The sequence below is a fragment of the Cyprinodon tularosa genome, unplaced genomic scaffold (assembly GCF_016077235.1).
Source record: "Cyprinodon tularosa strain WSP-4 unplaced genomic scaffold, ASM1607723v1 ctg724, whole genome shotgun sequence".
NCBI classification, from domain to species: domain Eukaryota; kingdom Metazoa; phylum Chordata; class Actinopteri; order Cyprinodontiformes; family Cyprinodontidae; genus Cyprinodon; species Cyprinodon tularosa.
The window spans coordinates 180,636-197,863 of record NW_024039479.1 but is presented as its reverse complement, the minus strand read 5'-3'; the positions used below and the strand labels follow the sequence as shown (position 1 = coordinate 197,863).

Genomic DNA, 17,228 nt, shown 5'->3' with positions numbered 1-17,228 from the left:
CCAGAGGGTAGAAACTGAAATTTGTTATGTAGGGGATGAGTATAATTATCCAAAATGGACTCAGCCTTCCTGATTACCTGATCTTCATATATTTCAGTCATGTTTTTCTGTTGAACACCTGTGATCTTACTGCACACCTTAATAATCTTAGATATGGCATTTTTGTTCTTTACATTAAGAAGAGCGTACCAGCAGATGGCAGAGAAGGTAAGTATGGATAAAAGATCTGTAGAACATGGTCATTAGAGTTTTGTCAACCTGAAACCTGGCTAACTTTCTCAGGCAGTATAAGCTCTGCTGCCCTTTCTTACATAGCATGTCTGTGTTGCTGTTAAAAGTTAATTTGTCATCTATGATAGACCCAAGATATTTATACTGATGAACAATTTCAATGTCTTGCCCGTTTATAATGGTTGTAGAGGGGTTGCAGGTCTTGTGCCTAAAATCGATACACATGTCCTTTGTTTTACTGACATTCAGTTCCAGCATTGCTTCCTGACACCAGTTTGTGAAATAGTCCATGATGGGGCCATGTGCTGTTTCACTGTCCTCCAGCAAGCTCACAATGACAGTATCATCCGCAAACTTGACAATGTGGGGATTGTCAATTTTAGAACGACAGTCATCAGTGTAGAGGATGTAAAGAAGTGGAGATAAAACGCAACCTTGAGGAGAGCCTGTAGATGTAAAAGACAGATATTTTTTATTCTGTTCATGGTGGAGAATCCTCCTTCATAGCAGCAGGTTGAGTGAAACATCCTCTAAATGTTCAGGCTCCGCTCCGTCAGGTCAAGATCAGCTTTTGCAATCGCACCAAAAAGGGTTATTTTTTATTTAAAGCTTAGAAGTACTCTACTCTAGCGCTCTGATGCAATCCTGATGCCATCTAAGTCTGACATCAGTCACAGTACAGTGACTGAGACCTGAGCCTGGTTCTGGTTCTGCTGGAGGTTTCCTCTCCACTGTCGCTGCATGCTCAATATGAGGAATTGCTGTAGCATCAATATCTACTGTCTCCTCCAGCTCATCCTGTAAAGTCAATGACTGGAAGCCATCAGCTGGTTTTCCTCTGATAGAAACGTTGAACATTTAATCTGACTGGATGATCTGGTTGATCTGGGTCTATAACTGGTTGAACTGTAAGGTGCCTTGAGATGACTTGTGTCGTGAATTGGCGCTATATAAATAAACTGAACTGAATTGAATAAAGTGACCTGTTATGAAAATGGAGCTATAGAATAAAGTGAATTCTTTCTCATTGAAAACATTTTCAAAGTTGTTTCTTTACGCTGACATTGTTTTTAAACAGGCACTGATGCAGCCACCAGCCTTTCAGACACATTGGTTCCACATAGATTCCAACCAGTTAATCACCAGTTGCACCAGTTCATCTGTAGTGCTGGATCTCAATGTTGCCACAATGAGTCTGTGACAATATTACACGGCCAACTTTCCAGGAAGGTTAAATGGATAATTTGGGGTTGAACACGTTGTTCAGGGGGCCATCAATGTGGGGAAGAAAGATGGAATCAAACCAACAACTTTCAGATTGCAGCTATTCTTCCCACTGAGCAACAGTGATGCTACCTTTGATACAGGCCTTCAGTCTCTTCCTCCAGACGAAAGGATCCCTTCCTGCTCTGAGATGAGGGGACACCACAGGACAGGTCTGAGCTTTCTGATGATCCGTCTGTCCATCTGTTGGTCAATCAATCCGTCCATCTGACGTTCAATGCGTCAATCCGATTGTCTGTCGGTCAATCCTGCCTGGCTGCAGCTTTCAATAGATACTATATTTATTAAATGCTTTCCTATTGTTCAGAACACAAGAATACCACAATACACTGATCAATCTATAGATATAGATAGACAGATGCCTTTTAATGAAGTATTTATAAAGGGCTCAAAAACATTGTCTAAAAAATGTTTTAACATCTATGCTGACACTGAAGTTTAAAAAAAGGTGTTTAGCCTGCATAAAGCACAGATTGTTGTTTTTAGATATAGTGTGCATACATAGATTTGGAAGTATTATAAATAGGCAGGTGTGTGATTAGGTAAAACTATATGTCAAAATTATAGATGTGTCTCTGTCTGTCTGTAGATAAAAAAACTATTTTCTCATCCCTGGTGGGGGGGTATGTGTCATCCTCAAGCTCGGGTCCTCTACCAGAGGCCTGGGAGTTTGAGGGTTCTGCATAGTATATTAGCTGTTCCTAGGACTGCACTATGTATATATATATATATATATATATATATATATATATATATATATATATATATATATATATATATATATATATATATATATATATATATATATATATATATATATATGTGTGTGTGTGTGTGTGTGTGTGTGTGTATGTGTTATAAACATGAAAATCGATTGGTTATATCTAAACATTGGTCTTCTTTATTTCATAAATCCATGTCACATGTGAACCTTTTTAGATCTGGTATAGTCACAGATTAGGAAAATAGTATTAAAGAGATAAAGTTAGTAATGAGAAAAAGAAAGTCTATTTTTCTGGATGAATGGCTTTCCTTTCAGCTAGATCAGTGATTATCATATTTCACAAGCAGATTAGCACAAGCAAATATAGAAATTTGTCCCACAAAAGTCTTTGTATTAAAGTTGTATTTCAGAGATCCTTTATGCAGTGATTTTTACTCGATTATTTGTGCTTTAATTCTTGTATGTTTCCCCAATTTTAATTTGAAGTCTGTGTCCTGTGAGTCCGGCTGTCTCTGGATTGGCTGGTGCAGCAATTTATGAGTATTGCTGAATTACAAAACACTAAAAGATATGTTGAATTTAATTTAATTTAATTTGGCAACCTGGGGTGGAATACTTTTCTTCATTATGGGAAACCAACAATGCCACCTGGAATAACTCCTGGAAAAGTAATGGTAATAAGGAACAGGTAAGTTCTGCTGGAAATGAGACAAGATTTAGAAAAGCTCTACAATAATATATTAAATTTAATAGGTTTAAATTAACAATAACCTGAAATTAAATGGTTAAAATAGTGGATGAATTTTTAATCCACATTGAGTATAAAAATTGTTTACATTTCTAAGGAAACTGAAGCTAACCAAGAGAAAAGGGGTGAGAAAAGGGTCAACATCCAGTGAAAAAAAAAGGATCACCTCGGACACTACAAAAACACAGCAAACACAGAGAAACAGGGGGGCTCCAACACAGCACACAAGACCAGGGGCCGCCAGGGGCCACCATAGAAGCCTCAGCCCCTAGAAGAAAAACAGAACTAAAACAATATAAGTAAAACAGAAACTCAATAGCAGTGTTGTATCCAGTGGTGTCTAAAGTTCACACATTTGTTACTTCAGTAGAAGTATAGATCCTGCAGTTTAAAAACACTCTGGTAAAAGTTTAAGTATCAACTTGACCTCTTTACTCAAGTAAAAGTGAAAAAGTATGTGCTCCAAAAACTACTTAAAGTATAAAAGTATAAAGTAACCTTTAAAAAACAGCCAGATGCCACTAGATGAACTGAAAGCTCAATTTTTCGACTATTTCTAAAAATTCTCTGAGATAGGGCCAAGGATGAGGGAGGTCTTGTTGGTCTCCGTCTCCCGATACGCTCTCGCCTGTGTCCAACCTTTCAGACATTTCAACATCTTTTTCTGAATCCCACATTGCATAGACAATTCTCATTAGCAATTTGAAGAACACCTGCTTGATTCTGATGATTTCCTTTAGCTCACCAATGAGTGTTTGCGTTCTATGACTCATCCAATCACACGCGTTTTCACTAGATGTGGGTGGAGCCAATGATCTGCATTGGATGGAGCACATGACGGGAAATAAAGATTTAGAAACATTAAACCGAAGCCAAGAGTAACGAGTAACGTTTGGTTTAAAAATTTAAGGAATAGAAAGTACAGATACTCGTGTGAAAATGTAATGAGGAGAAGTCAGAAGTAGGAAGAAAAATAAGCATTGGAGTAAAGTATAGATACCTAAAAAGTGTACTTAAGTACAGTAACAAAGTATTTGTACTTCGTTACTTTACACCCCTGGTTGTAACATTGCACTGTATCCTATTAGTAGCATCATCAATGCTCCCAGCAGCAGGGGAAAGCTCAGGAAAGTCTTTTTATAACATTTCTTTATAGGCAAACCAGCAGCGGGCGTCAGTCCAGCTGGAATGCTGATCAAAGTAGGAAACTAAAAAAATACACTTGCTGAAGAAAACTATGACTTAGAGGCAGGGGCGGATTTAGGAAATGTGGGGCCCTAGGCAAAGACAGGCAGGGGGCCCCCTGAATGGAGAAAACATAGAACAAATCGATTCTCCAGATAGAGAAATGTTAATAGAATAGACATCCATTATCTGTTCTAGGTTTTGTCCCTCTCTTCTTGTCCCTTTTCTTCTTGTTTTCCTCTCTATGTTTTGTACTCAGCTGACTTTTCATGCTGTCTCTAAAGGAATGAAAGATTTTTTCCAAGCACTAAGCTCACTTAGCTGATTGCTCCTTCCTGTGTTTCCAAAAAGGCCAAAGTAAATAACCCAGTCCTTCTTTTCACTGTAGACAAGCCATGATCTGCTTATCTGTTCTCCATTTTTCATTTGGATGAAATAATAGCTGCATGAATCATGACAGCAGACAAGATAGAGGAGAGCAGGAGGCGGGGTTACCAATCTACTTGCTCTGGAGAGCAGAGTTCGCTGCTTTTAGATGTTGTCTCCAAAGTCTCCAGTAGCAGGAAAAAGTCTCTAGATTTGGCGCTAGGAGCTTTTTAGAAATCAAAGTGCTAGAGGGGTCTGAAAAGTGGCTAAATATAGCGACTAAAGCGCTAAGTTGGCAACACTGCTCTTTGCATCGTTTGTTTTCAAATGGTTTGCTGCTGTCTGTTTGGACCTTTCTGAACATGTGCAGCAAATGGACTGATCCAATATGGTGGACACTGAAGGGGGGGGCTGAGACACACTTAATATTATCAGTGTTCTGATGGAATTTTAGTTAAAGGATTTTGATCAAAAACATAATTAATGAGCACAAATAAGGAATAGTTATATTAACCATACATGGAAACAGAGTTTTATGGGGCCCAACAGAACTTTGGTCCCTGGGCGACTGCCTAGTATTGCCCAATGGTAAATCCCTCCTGCTTACAGTAGTTGCGTACCTGTGACCTGGTAAGTTACTACACTGCCAGATAAACGGATCTACAACTCCACCCATGCAGTGCAGCTGTAACAAAATGCTATGTAAAGGATTTATTTCCACGAGGTGAACATTATCTAGCCACATTAGCCCTTACCTTCCCAACAGCAAACAAACAGGATAGATTGGTACAAATGGAGGCTTAACAGATAAGACCAGTTTGCATTAATGACTACTATTAAAACTGAACAAACAGTGAAACAGCCACGCTTAGCAGATGGAAGCAATCAGACTCATGGCAGATGGGGACCTGCTTATATGCACATCTGAAATTGGCCTTAAATGGGCAGCATATTTATGCATATTTTATTCTTGTAAACCTTCTGGTAAACTTGGAGATATATTTTATTACATGTTGCATATTCCTTTAAATGTGTTTCACCTTTAAATCTGCAGCTGTCCTTACTTGTGTCTCTGTGCTCTGCTTAAAACAGATGTATGAACCTGTTGTGATTCTATAGTTAAATTCTATTCCCAGGCCGCTGGGAATAGAATTTAAATTCCCGCTGGGAATTTATGTTTCGGATACTTTAAGATGTTTATTGCCCTCCCCTGTAGGGGTGGTAAAATATCTTATTTAATCAGATATTATTTCAGCTGTTATATACTGTTTATGACACACAGTCCTACTAACTGTGTGTTAGAACAATAAATGAAAGAGTGATTCAAGCACTAATCATGGTCAAGTGAAAGACCAGTAATGCACTACACGCAGTGGTGCTAAAAGACACCAAACACAGTGGTGGTTACGCTCCAGATGTGTATCTCTGATTGTAATTGGTTGTGTTTTTACAGTCTGCTCCTTATTTGTACCGACATAATAGATGTAACTGACTTCAAATACCATGTAATGTTCCTTTTTAAATCAACAAACATATGCCAAACTGTTGCCCGCTATATAATGTTCTTATTTCATTTCAGGCCAAGCTGAATAGCCACAGAGGGGACAGGCTGAAGAGGAGGACTCCTACAGAGACCGCAGAGGAAGATATTCAAATTAAAAGAAGAATGCTTGAGCTGATGGAGCAGACATCAAGGCGCAATCAGGAGAACATACAACAAATTAACACAAACATAGCCAACATCACCAACACCATACAAGATGGATTTTCATTACTGAGGGAGCTGTTACTCCAGCCTCCACCTGCACGTCACTACAATAGCAACACTGCTTATGGACACTTCCAAGGACACCAACAGTCACACTTGTACCCAAATCCACCATCCAATACAACAGCCCACTGCCACACACCAAGTCAAGCCCTCCACTCAGGAAGATATACACAAACACCCCCACAATCACAGGAACCGTCACAACATAACACACCCTCATTTTCTTACACCCGATCACTTTTTCAAGATGAATAAGTTCATCTGTTGTACAGTTACAATGTAGCACATCATCACTCAGGTGAATTGTTCAGTTCGTTGAAAAGAACCAAGTTATTTTAGTTGTTTTGATTTTGCACAGCCTGGGTTATGTGACCCAGCTTTAACAACTGTTTCACTTTAATACAGTTATAATGTAGCACAACATCACTCGGGTGAATTGTTCAGTTCTTTGAAAAGAACCAAGTTTTTTTGTTGTTTTGATTTTGCACAGCCTGGGTTATGTGACCCAGCTTTAACAACTGTTTCACTTTAATACAGTTATAATGTAGCACAACATCACTCGGGTGAAATGTTCTGTTCTTTGAAAAGAACCAAGTCATTTTGTTTTTTTGATGTTGCACAGCCTGGGTTATGTGACCCAGCTTTAACAACTGTTTCACTTTAATAAAAGCCATACTGGAGTGTGCATTTGTTTCATTTATTGCATTTAAGCATAACATTTAATATATCTATATTTGTCAATATACAAGTCAAGTGGAAATTTAAGATCACTCACAAATATCTTGAACTTGGAAGTGGAATCTACAATTTGTAGTTATCAACCTTTTTTTTTGTAACTCTAGCTAAAAATAACTGCACACAGGTAATATGAAGGCAGGACAGGTAGTCATACAAATAGTTATATACAAAGTAAATATCTTGAACTTGGAAGTGGAATCAACAAGTTGTAGTTATCAACCTTTTTTTTTTGTTACTCTAGCTAAAAATAACTGCACACAGGTAATATGAAGGCAGGACTGCTAGTCATACAAATAGTTATATACAAAGTAAATATCTTGAACTTGGAAGTGGAATCTACAATTTGTAGTTATCAACCCTTTTCTTTTTTTCTTTTTTTTTTGTTACTCTGGCTAAAAATAACTGCACACAGGTAATATGAAGGCAGGACTGGTAGTAATACAAATTGTTATATACAAAGTAACTATAGTAGCTGTTCAAAAGCTTGCAAATCTTTTCCCAAATGCAGATCTGTAGTAAATGTCACAATGCAATATAGTGTTTTTGCATTTCCACTATCCTAGTTTTTAAGGATCAAGGTACTTCATGACAACTCTTCTCACTCTCTTTCCTTCCCCCTCTTTGCAGTCAGTGACGTAGTTGTTGCTCTGTGTGGGAGGCTGAGAGTCCATCTCTCCTTGCATTGTTCCTAACACGGATACTTCGTCCATGGTCTCCTTGGCGGCCTCACAGAAATTATGAAGGACAAAGCAAGAATATATGATGTAAGGCAGGTCAGTCATATTTATGTCCATCGGCCTTCTGAGTGCAGCGAACCTAGCTTTCAGGCGGCCAAAAGCACACTCAATAACCATACGTGCCCTACATAAACAGAGCCCAAAGTACTGCTCTTGTGGCGATGATCCACCATTGGAAAACTCCTTCATCAGATAAGGCAGAAGCGGATATGCTGGATCTCCAAGGAGGAAGATTGGTATGGGATCTTCATCATCCACAATCTGCCGTTTGAGAGTAGGAATCTTGCCGGTTTTCATGAACTGATTTACCTCCGAGTTAGCAAACACGCGTGCGTCATGCACACTTCCAGGCCACTTTATAACAACGTCCATAAATCGGTACTTATAATCGCACACCGCCTGGACATTTAGGGTGTGTTTACCTTTTCTATTTATATAGTCCGTGGAGTTGACCGATGGCTGTTTTATTTCAATATGTGTGCCATCAACTGCTCCTAGGCATTGGGGCATGCCATGAGCACGCTGAAAACCGTCGACCAGTTCCGTGGCGGCATCCTCTGAAAAGGGTAGTCTGATGTACCGGGGACCAAGGTGAATGGAGATGGCCCTGCAGGTCTGCCTGACTGTGATGGAAACAGCCTGCCGCGATACACCAAAGGCGTTAGCAGTCTTTCGGAGCCTGCCCTCGTCACTTAAATAATAAAGGGTCATTGCTACTTTTTTCAGCGGCTCCATAGGTGCTCTCATGTTCGTTTCTTGGCATTCAATGTATGGGCGTATTTCATCGGTGAGCGTGTCAACAGATTGTCGTGACATGCGAAAGTTTGCCTTCCATTCATCGTCCAGAACAACACCATTAACAAAGTTGTCCCACCAGCTACTGGTTCTGCCAGGCCTCACCCAAAACCTTCGCCTGGTTGCCCTGCGGGTCCATTTCCGTGGTTCAGTCATATTGAGGTGATGAACTATGTCGTCTATATTGCTCTGTTCTTCCTGGAGATATCCCAGATGAAGAAGATTCTGCTGTAAGCCCGACAGCAGGGTGAGTAGCGTGAGCAGCAACCATTCAACACAGTAAGGCGCCATTGTTGTTGTGATACTATGTCGCGCATGCGTGTTTAGAGGCGACGCTATGACGCATGCGTGTAAAAAAAAAATGCGGTTAGGGTGTAAAGATGGAAACGTGAAAACGGCGTTTCAGAATCTTCCCACTCTGAAGGGTGAATAAAAAAAAGATCATTTACAGACCCCCGAAACGCCGGCTTCGTGTGGATGAGAGGCTGGTTTGGTGAAAAATTTGTGCGTTTAGGCCAGGGTTCGTCTTCGTGTGGACGGGGCCTCAGAGTACTGTTTAGCTTTTATTTGGTATTTAAGCTGATAAAGTAACGTGAGCTCACAGAGTACATCTGTTATCAGAAAGTTTCCATTTGGGTTTTGAATTAAGTTAATTAATTCTTGAATCTTTTCTTCACATAGGCTGAGGTTAAAATTGTTTAGGTTATCCTGCTTTTCTGGGGATAAGTGGATAAGCTTTGCAACAATTTGTTTCTGTTTCTCTATGCCTATGGAGTCAATGGTGTGCCCAGAATTGAGGATGCTTGGATCCATTTTCAGCTGATGGCACAAAAACACAAGTTATGAAGAAATTCCAAAAGAACACAATCCAGTCAATACCCACTATATTTGTATATTTACATATACATATTGTAAGGACTTATTTTTATGTGTGTAGAAACGGGTCACTGGTTTTCTTTAAACCTGTGATATCAAAGAAACACTTTTCTTTCAGTGTTAAAAATGCTGCACCTTGTTTAGGATTTACCAGCTATTTTAGCGCATGCTTTACCTGTCTCTGAGGATTTATAAGCAGTTTGGCGCAAAGCTTACCTTTTAAGGACTTACAAGCAATTTTGCTTATGCTTCACCCTTTTCTGTGATATCAAAGAAACACTTTTCTTTCAGTGTTAAAAATGCTACACCTTGTTTTAGGATTTATTAGCTATTTTAGCTCATGCTTTACCTGTCTTGAAGGATTTATAAGCAGTTTGGCACAAAGCTTACCTTTTTAAGGATTTACTAGCAAATTAGCTCATGATTCACCTTTCTTTAAGGGATTTTAAGCAATTTAATTTGAATCCACCCCCTTTCGGTTGGGTAGGATCACAGATTAACTTACGTTAAATCTGGCAACAAATCTTGTTCTACACAATATAAAATAAGTGTTTAGGAGTCTTATCAGACTAATAGACAAAGGGATTTAGGTTAAATTTTGAGGCATCTAACCTATTTTGGACTGGAAGTGACTTTGAAATAGCATAACTTGGGAGTTTTCATTTTTGGGATGTGGTTATAGAAACCACAAATGGCAGCATCTAGTTATAGATGTGCATAAATTTTGGTCGAACGATAAGACTAACTTGGGAGTTAAATCTTTTAGTTTTAGTTGGACCAAAGTGATCAGATTGATTTGAATCATCTGAGTTTTGCTTTGAAGTAAAGTTGGTTATCACTAGCTGAAGAGATATTTTAGAGTTATTAGATGTTGTTAAATTTTCTATATTTTGATGCTCCAAGAATGTCAAAGGTTATATTTTCTTCTCATATAAGCTAAGACATTTAGTATTGGATTCCTAAGTTGTGAGTTTAAGATTTCAATATTGAGTGGTGAGAGCTGATGTTAATGCTTTCACACGGTTTTCAATAATGGTTTATTCTCATATATGTGCAGAATGACCGTTATATTCGATGACCACCAAACTGAGACACCAATTAAATGTTACATTCAATGAGCCCAGTCGCACGGGATGCTAAATAAATGTTACAATTAATGGGCCCACCCAGGGACGCCATATTTATGTTGTGATTCTATAGTTAAATTCTATTCCCAGCCCGCTGGGAATAGAATTTAAATTCCTGCTGGGAATTTATGTTTCTGATACTTTAAGATGTTTATTGCCCTCCCCTGTAGGGGTGGTAAAATATCTTATTTAATCAGATATTATTTCAGCTGTTATATACTGTTTATGACACACAGTCCTACTAACTGTGTGTTAGAACAATAAATGAAAGAGTGATTCGAGCACTAATCATGGTCAAACTGTTATTTCTGCACATACATGGAATAAATTCACCAAAACTTCTGTTCAAAATATAAGATTTTATTAATAAAAATCATTCAGCTCCACGTCAAACGTATTTCAGTTTAACACTCTCAACTAAGACTAGTAAAACTCAACTAAACTAAACTAACTACTATGTACAAAGAGGAAGGGGAAAACGGTTGGAAAACATATTACAGTTTAAGATGGATTCTGTGTTTGAAACCAAAGTTCATCTGGAAGAATTTGGGATGTGATCAAATTAGCTTTTCACTAATTTTAAAGAAATTGGAATGTTTTCAGACCAATTCACAATGCAAATCCATGAGGTGAATAAAACATTATTTGGCCAAATAATGTTTTATTGAATGATTTGCTTAATCAAGAACCAATAACCTTTAGTTAATGATTCTTTACCCTCTTTGAAATAGCTAGCAGTGAATAGACATCAGACTTCCACTAAATGACTCTTGGTCATACTTGGTAATGGAAATGTAATGAGCATCTGAGGAACATATGAACACTAATGTTATATCAGTGTTTAAATCCTTAGTGAATAAAGCTTGTCTAAGCTTTAGCAACAGCTCAACACATATTCCTGTAGCATAGCGTAGCATGCAGTCCATTCTTTAGCATCAATTAGCGTTGTCTTTACTCAGCAGTAAACACACGATATGATTAGCATCATCAAAAGACACATTGCTTGTTCTGTCCCTAATCATGCCAGACCTGCAAACCTTTTTCCATGTCCATTTGGAAAGCTTGAGTTACATCCAGTTTTGCAGCTCTGCAGTCAGGGACTCATTGTCTCGGTCTCACAGCAGGGGTCCTCTCAGTCTCACCCCCAAGGATATGGTCCTCATTCAGTTTGGCTCTGTAAGTTCTGAAACTCAAGAGAAATGTGTTGCAAAAGTTCTGTTTGCAGCAGTTTGGTTCTGAAGAGTTCTGACTCATCCTTGATGGTTCTGGGGATCTGGTTCCCCTGGGCCCCGCATCTCCACTGTGGGCCACAGTGGGCCCTAGCTTTGAGCGCAGGAGCAGAAACAGGCTGGATCAGAAGAGGGAGAAAGAGTGAAGAGAGAAGCAGAATCCTGTGTGCTCTGTGGTTTTGTTCTGCCCTCACAGAGGGGGGGTGGTAGTTGGTCACACCACTGTGACTTCCATGTGGCTGCTTTGGCTGAAAAAGGGGGGGCTGCTGAAGTCCCCAAGCTGTTATTCACCAAAGCTGCGTTTTCTTCTCTGGTCATCCTATCAGGATGAAATATGGACACTGGTTCCCACTGTCCAAAAAGTATTATCATGGCATATGGCACAACAAACCTGTCTACCATTATAATGATGACAGAGAAACTAATTTTCAAGATATCTAGAAGCTCTGCAGTCTGATTCTATCTGTTTGATAAGAAAACAACAGATATGTGTGTCATAAAATGGGGACAGATGGACCCAATATTCAAGGAGAGATAGTCAGTAGGAAAGTTCAAAAGGTTTAATTAAAATAAAACAAAAACTGAAGTAGAGCTGTGGCTCGCGGACACTGCAGGCGGGGGGGCGGGGCACCGCCCAATCTCAGACGCTCTGGTTTAACAGTCCAGACCAAGAATGTCCCCCGTGCTGCAGTCCCAGAGGTGATGCTGGAAGCCGATCCTGGTCAGGAATCCAGAACAGACAGGAACAGAAACAGTTGGCAGGATCCAGACTTCCAGGCATCCACAGGCTCCCAGGAGGGTTCAGAGTCTGACTGGGACCAGAAGCATGACCAGGTGGTCACGCACAGGAGCAGACAGGATCAGGTGCAGATGAGCAGGCTCAGTGGAAGAAGGTAGCCGAGACAGGACGTAGAACCAGAACTTGAAGCAGGACTTTAAACTGGTCTCCACCCTGGAGCTAGGCTTACTGGATAAAAGCTGAACCTCCTCACATATTGAGCCAAAAACCCAGAGGACTCCGCGGGGGAGGAACAGTGGACGATCAGGAGACGAGACAAACACAAAAACCCTCTTTCCACTGGCTGCCAGGATCCAGGACATGAACCAAGGAAATAAAACTAACTGACAGGCTAACAGAAAGACAAGTAATGATCTGGCACTGAATGCTCAGGCTGAAGGGAATTTAAACCAGAGGAAACAGGTGAAGGGAATAAATTGTAATTGAGGCAGGGAGGGAAAACGGCAGGTGAAAGGAATTACTAATTTAGGAGCAAACAGGCCAGATCATGACAATGTGTTCATTTCTACCTCAGATTTATGGTCCTCTGAGAAGCCCAGATTTTTAACCAATGGTAAATGGTAAATGGCATGTACTTATATAGCACCTTTATTCAAGTTAGGAGACTTGACCAAAGCGCTTTACACTACATTCATTCACCCATTCACACACACACTCACACACTGATGGTGGCAAGCTACATTGTAGCCACAGCTGCCCTGGGGCTCACTGACAGAAGCGAGGCTGCCGTACACTGGCGCCACCGGGCCCTCTGACCACCATCAGTAGACAATGCAGGTGAAGTGTCTTGCCCAAGGACACAACGACAATGAAAGTCGGAGTCGGGGCTTGAACCGTCAACCCTTCGATTACAGGGCAAACTCCTCCATCCAACGCCACTGTCGCCCTGAAGAAGAACTCAGCATTAAAACTGTTTTCTCTAGCTTCTTGCATTATAATACTAACTTGTATAAACTTACAAGCTGTTGCCACTTTTAGCTGAAACAGCTCCATATGTATAACAATGGATGTTGACCATCTCCTAATTTTAGCTTAAACATCTATGGAAGTAGCTGCTGGTTAAATTCACTGAGTGCTGCTGTGTGTCTCTCTCCTCCGACCACGTAGCTACTCTGAATGCAGTGAATAACGACCTCAATAATATTATGTCTCAAAGCAACAGATCTGACCCAGTTACTGTTGGCTAAAGTAAATAAACCAAAAACAACGACCCACCGCAGGTGGGCGAAAACAAAGCACAGTCCCTGGAGGACGGCGTCTCTGCAGCAGGAACCGTGGGGGACGGTCTCTCTGCAGCAGGAACCGTGGAGGACGGCGTCTCTGCAGCAGGAACTGTGGAGGACGGTGTCTTTGCAGCAGGAACCGTGGAGGACGGCGTCTCTGCAGCAGGAACCGTGGATGACTTCGTCTCTGCAGCAGGAACTGTGGAGGACGGTGTCTTTGCAGCAGGAACCGTGGAGGACGGTGTCTTTGCAGCAGGAACCGTGGAGGACTGCGTCTCTGCAGCAGGAACCGTGGAGGACGGTGTCTTTGCAGCAGGAACCGTGGAGGACGGTGTCTTTGCAGCAGGAACCGTGGAGGACTGCGTCTCTGCAGCAGGAACCGTGGAGGACGGTGTCTTTGCAGCAGGAACCGTGGAGGACGGTGTCTTTGCAGCAGGAACCGTGGAGGACGGTGTCTTTGCAGCAGGAACCGTGGAGGACGGCGTCTCTGCAGCAGGAACTGTGGAGGACGGCGTCTCGGCAGCGAGAACCGTGGAGGACGGCGTCTTGGCAGCAGGAGCCTTGGGGGCCGCAAATGGCTGGGTAATGGGCCCCCCTGCTTGGGGACTGGCCCGCTAAAGGGTTCTGGCTCGGGAACTGATCTGCTAAGAGGCTCTGACTCCGGAAAGGCTGGCTGGAAGGTATATGATAGAGGTGACAGGAAATAAAACTAATCCTAATTTTCCCCATAAGTGGGACTCTTTGAGACAAGGAGCTCTGACTCAGAGCGATTATCACCACCGTCCTAACTGGCTTAAGAATTCTGACTCGTTGGTCATGGAGGTGATGACTGACACTACAGACTAAACTGACCTGGCTTGGTGGTGGCGTAAGGCTAGCAGCAGGCGAACCGATAGTAGAGGGAGTTGCAGCATCAGACTGACCTGTCAGGGAGGAAGTGGTGGCGTCAGACCAACCTGCTGGAGAGTTAGTGGTATTTTTGAGATGGCGGCGGTGCTTGCACTTGAAATCAGGATACGATGGGGGATCAGCAGAATGGGGAAAAGGTAAACAGATGAGAAAAGGTTTGGGTGATGGAGATTTGTTCAGGAGCTGAGAGAAGGCATCCTGTATGTTCCACTCAGCTAATGCAATGTAACCAGCCTGAAGAAAGAAGGTCTGGAGTTCTGGATACTTTTGCAGGACTTTCTGTATGTCTCCAGCAGCACTCACCCACTTCCAAGGTGGAGTGATTAATGATAGGTTATCGAGTGTGCCCCTTAAGAGTCTTAAAAAGTCTCTTGCCTTATCCATTGGCTCTGCTGGATCCATGTGTCATGATCTTGGCGCTGATGGTTTGGTTTTTTTCCTTTGCTCCGTGCTCCCCTGTCTAATTGGTTCTGCGGCTGATCATCGGCGATCATTTCCACCTGGTTTCTCTACTATTTAAGTTGTGTGTTTGCCTCCCATCAGCACCAGGTTATTCGTGTGTTTTGGTTAGATGCTTCCTAGATTTCTTTAGTCTGTCTGTTTTCCTGATTATGACCAGTTTTCTGCCCTGTGGATCTCGAATTTTGCCTTGCCCCTGCTCTGTTTGTCGCATCTGGTCCTGGATTCTACCGGCTTCTGAACCTGGAACTGTCTTCTGCCTTGGATTTCCCTTCTGGACTCTGTTGCTGCTCGCTCTCTAGGAAGTCTGGGGGCGTCGCGAACGGACAGAACTTTGAATCAATCTAGCTCCAAGTCGTATTCAGCTCCTCATCCAGTCACTGACCTGTATTCTCCCATCCCTACAGAGATCCGCCCCGCAGCAGACGAGCAGCCCCGCGCACCTGTTTGTTAATAAACACTTTGAACTTTCCCACTGCCTGTCTCGCCTTGAATTCTGGGTCCAATATTCTGAGATCCTTACACCATGTTGGCTGGTTCCTTCTGTCAAGGTTGTGTGGAGGTTTTTGAGGACCCAAATTCAGAGCAACTGAAGCAAAGTCCAAAAACATAAAACACTAAAAAACAAAAACCAAGTAAAGGAACCAGCAAACAGTGACTGAACTGGAGGTGTATAAATGGGAGACTGAACAAAGAGCGGTCCAATCAGCAAACTGGGAGCAGGTGTGGACAGAGGAGTCTAGAAGGGAGCTAGGAGAACACAAGGGGGCAGCAGAGGGCAAACAATACCAAATAACTTAAATACAATAAAAAAATAACTAGAATAACACAAAATGAAAATGAAACCAATAAACTAGAAAACATAGAAAGAGATGAATTGTCATGATTTTACTAAAGTTCAGACCCAAATGCAGAAGACCAAACAGGGAGACCAGGAGAAAAGATTTAACAGGTTTTATTGAAGAGATAATGCAGAGAGAAGTATTGCTCTGAACACTGCTCAACTGGAACTGAAAAGTGAGGGGAAGACACAGCGATTAGTTCGGGCTCAGTGGGAAATTTGATTCGTGGAGAAGAGGATCTGGTTGCTGACTCACGTTTCCAGAGAAGTTGTTGAATCTTTGACTCCAGACTGTATGCTGTTGTTCCCGTGTTTGTCTGATTCGGTTGAGGGGCGGAACAGGGTTTACCCAGAATGCGGTTGTTTGTAGGTGAACGGAGAAGCTGACTGCCACTCAGATTTCCTGCGGTACTTGAATGGGTCGTAGTGGAGATGAATCCGTTTCTCAGTGTGAAGCTCAAACGATCTCTTGGGGAAAGTGGATCCAAACCTCCTGTTTGTAACCCCAGCTCAGCTTGAAGCTCTGTTGATCCTTCCAGGGAGAGAAGGTCAGAAAAATCCAGTTTGTAGGATGACTTCCTGCCGAGAGGCAAAGACTAAAACAATGTTAAAACTCAGGTTGACAAGAACTCAGTTTGACTAAGCAAAACTCAGCTTGGCTAGAGTACCCAAAACTGGCAAACACTCTGGTGTTGAGGTAGTGGCAGTCAGCAGCTTAAGAGCGCTCTGTTAACGAGGAAACCATCAGCAGGTGTGTGAGGAGGTGGACCAGAACCAGGCGCCTCCTGGTGGAGGAAGGGAGACAAACACAGAAACACAAACACAAAGACAGGAGTCCTGACATGAATTAAAGTATAACTGAAAACTGAAAAAAGAAAAAGAAAACTTACAGAACCAAAAAAGTAGAGAGTCATGACAATGTGTTCTGGATATAGAAATAAACTGACCTGAAAGATTATTGTTTTTCCTGAGATTCTCTCAAAATGAACCCTTTTAATGTCTGTGTTGTTGGTTCTATGTATTAATATTATGCAGAACATCACTCTCAACACCCCCCCCCCCCCCCCCCCCCCCCTCTGCCAAACATGGTGGTGGCAGCATCATGCTCCAGGGGTGGGCAGGGAAGATAGATGGAGACAAATTGAGGAGGAAAAGCTGCTGAAGCTGAAGTTCCAGCAGGACCTTA

The 17,228-nt window shown here is 41.7% G+C and overlaps 1 protein-coding gene across 1 annotated transcript; it reads right to left on the bottom strand.

The window, feature by feature from the left end:
- Positions 1 to 7,613: 7,613 nt before the first annotated feature.
- Positions 7,614 to 8,735, bottom strand: LOC119772678 (putative nuclease HARBI1). Its single transcript, XM_038269212.1, has one exon. It carries the CDS (start codon positions 8,733 to 8,735, stop codon positions 7,614 to 7,616), a length of 1,122 nt encoding a protein of 373 aa, XP_038125140.1.
- Between the last annotated feature and the right edge of the window lie 8,493 nt (positions 8,736 to 17,228).

Excerpts from the sequence above, each read along its gene's own strand:
- LOC119772678 (XM_038269212.1), bottom strand. The coding sequence starts at position 8,735 with ATGACTGAACCACGGAAATGGACCCGCAGGGCAACCAGGCGAAGGTTT.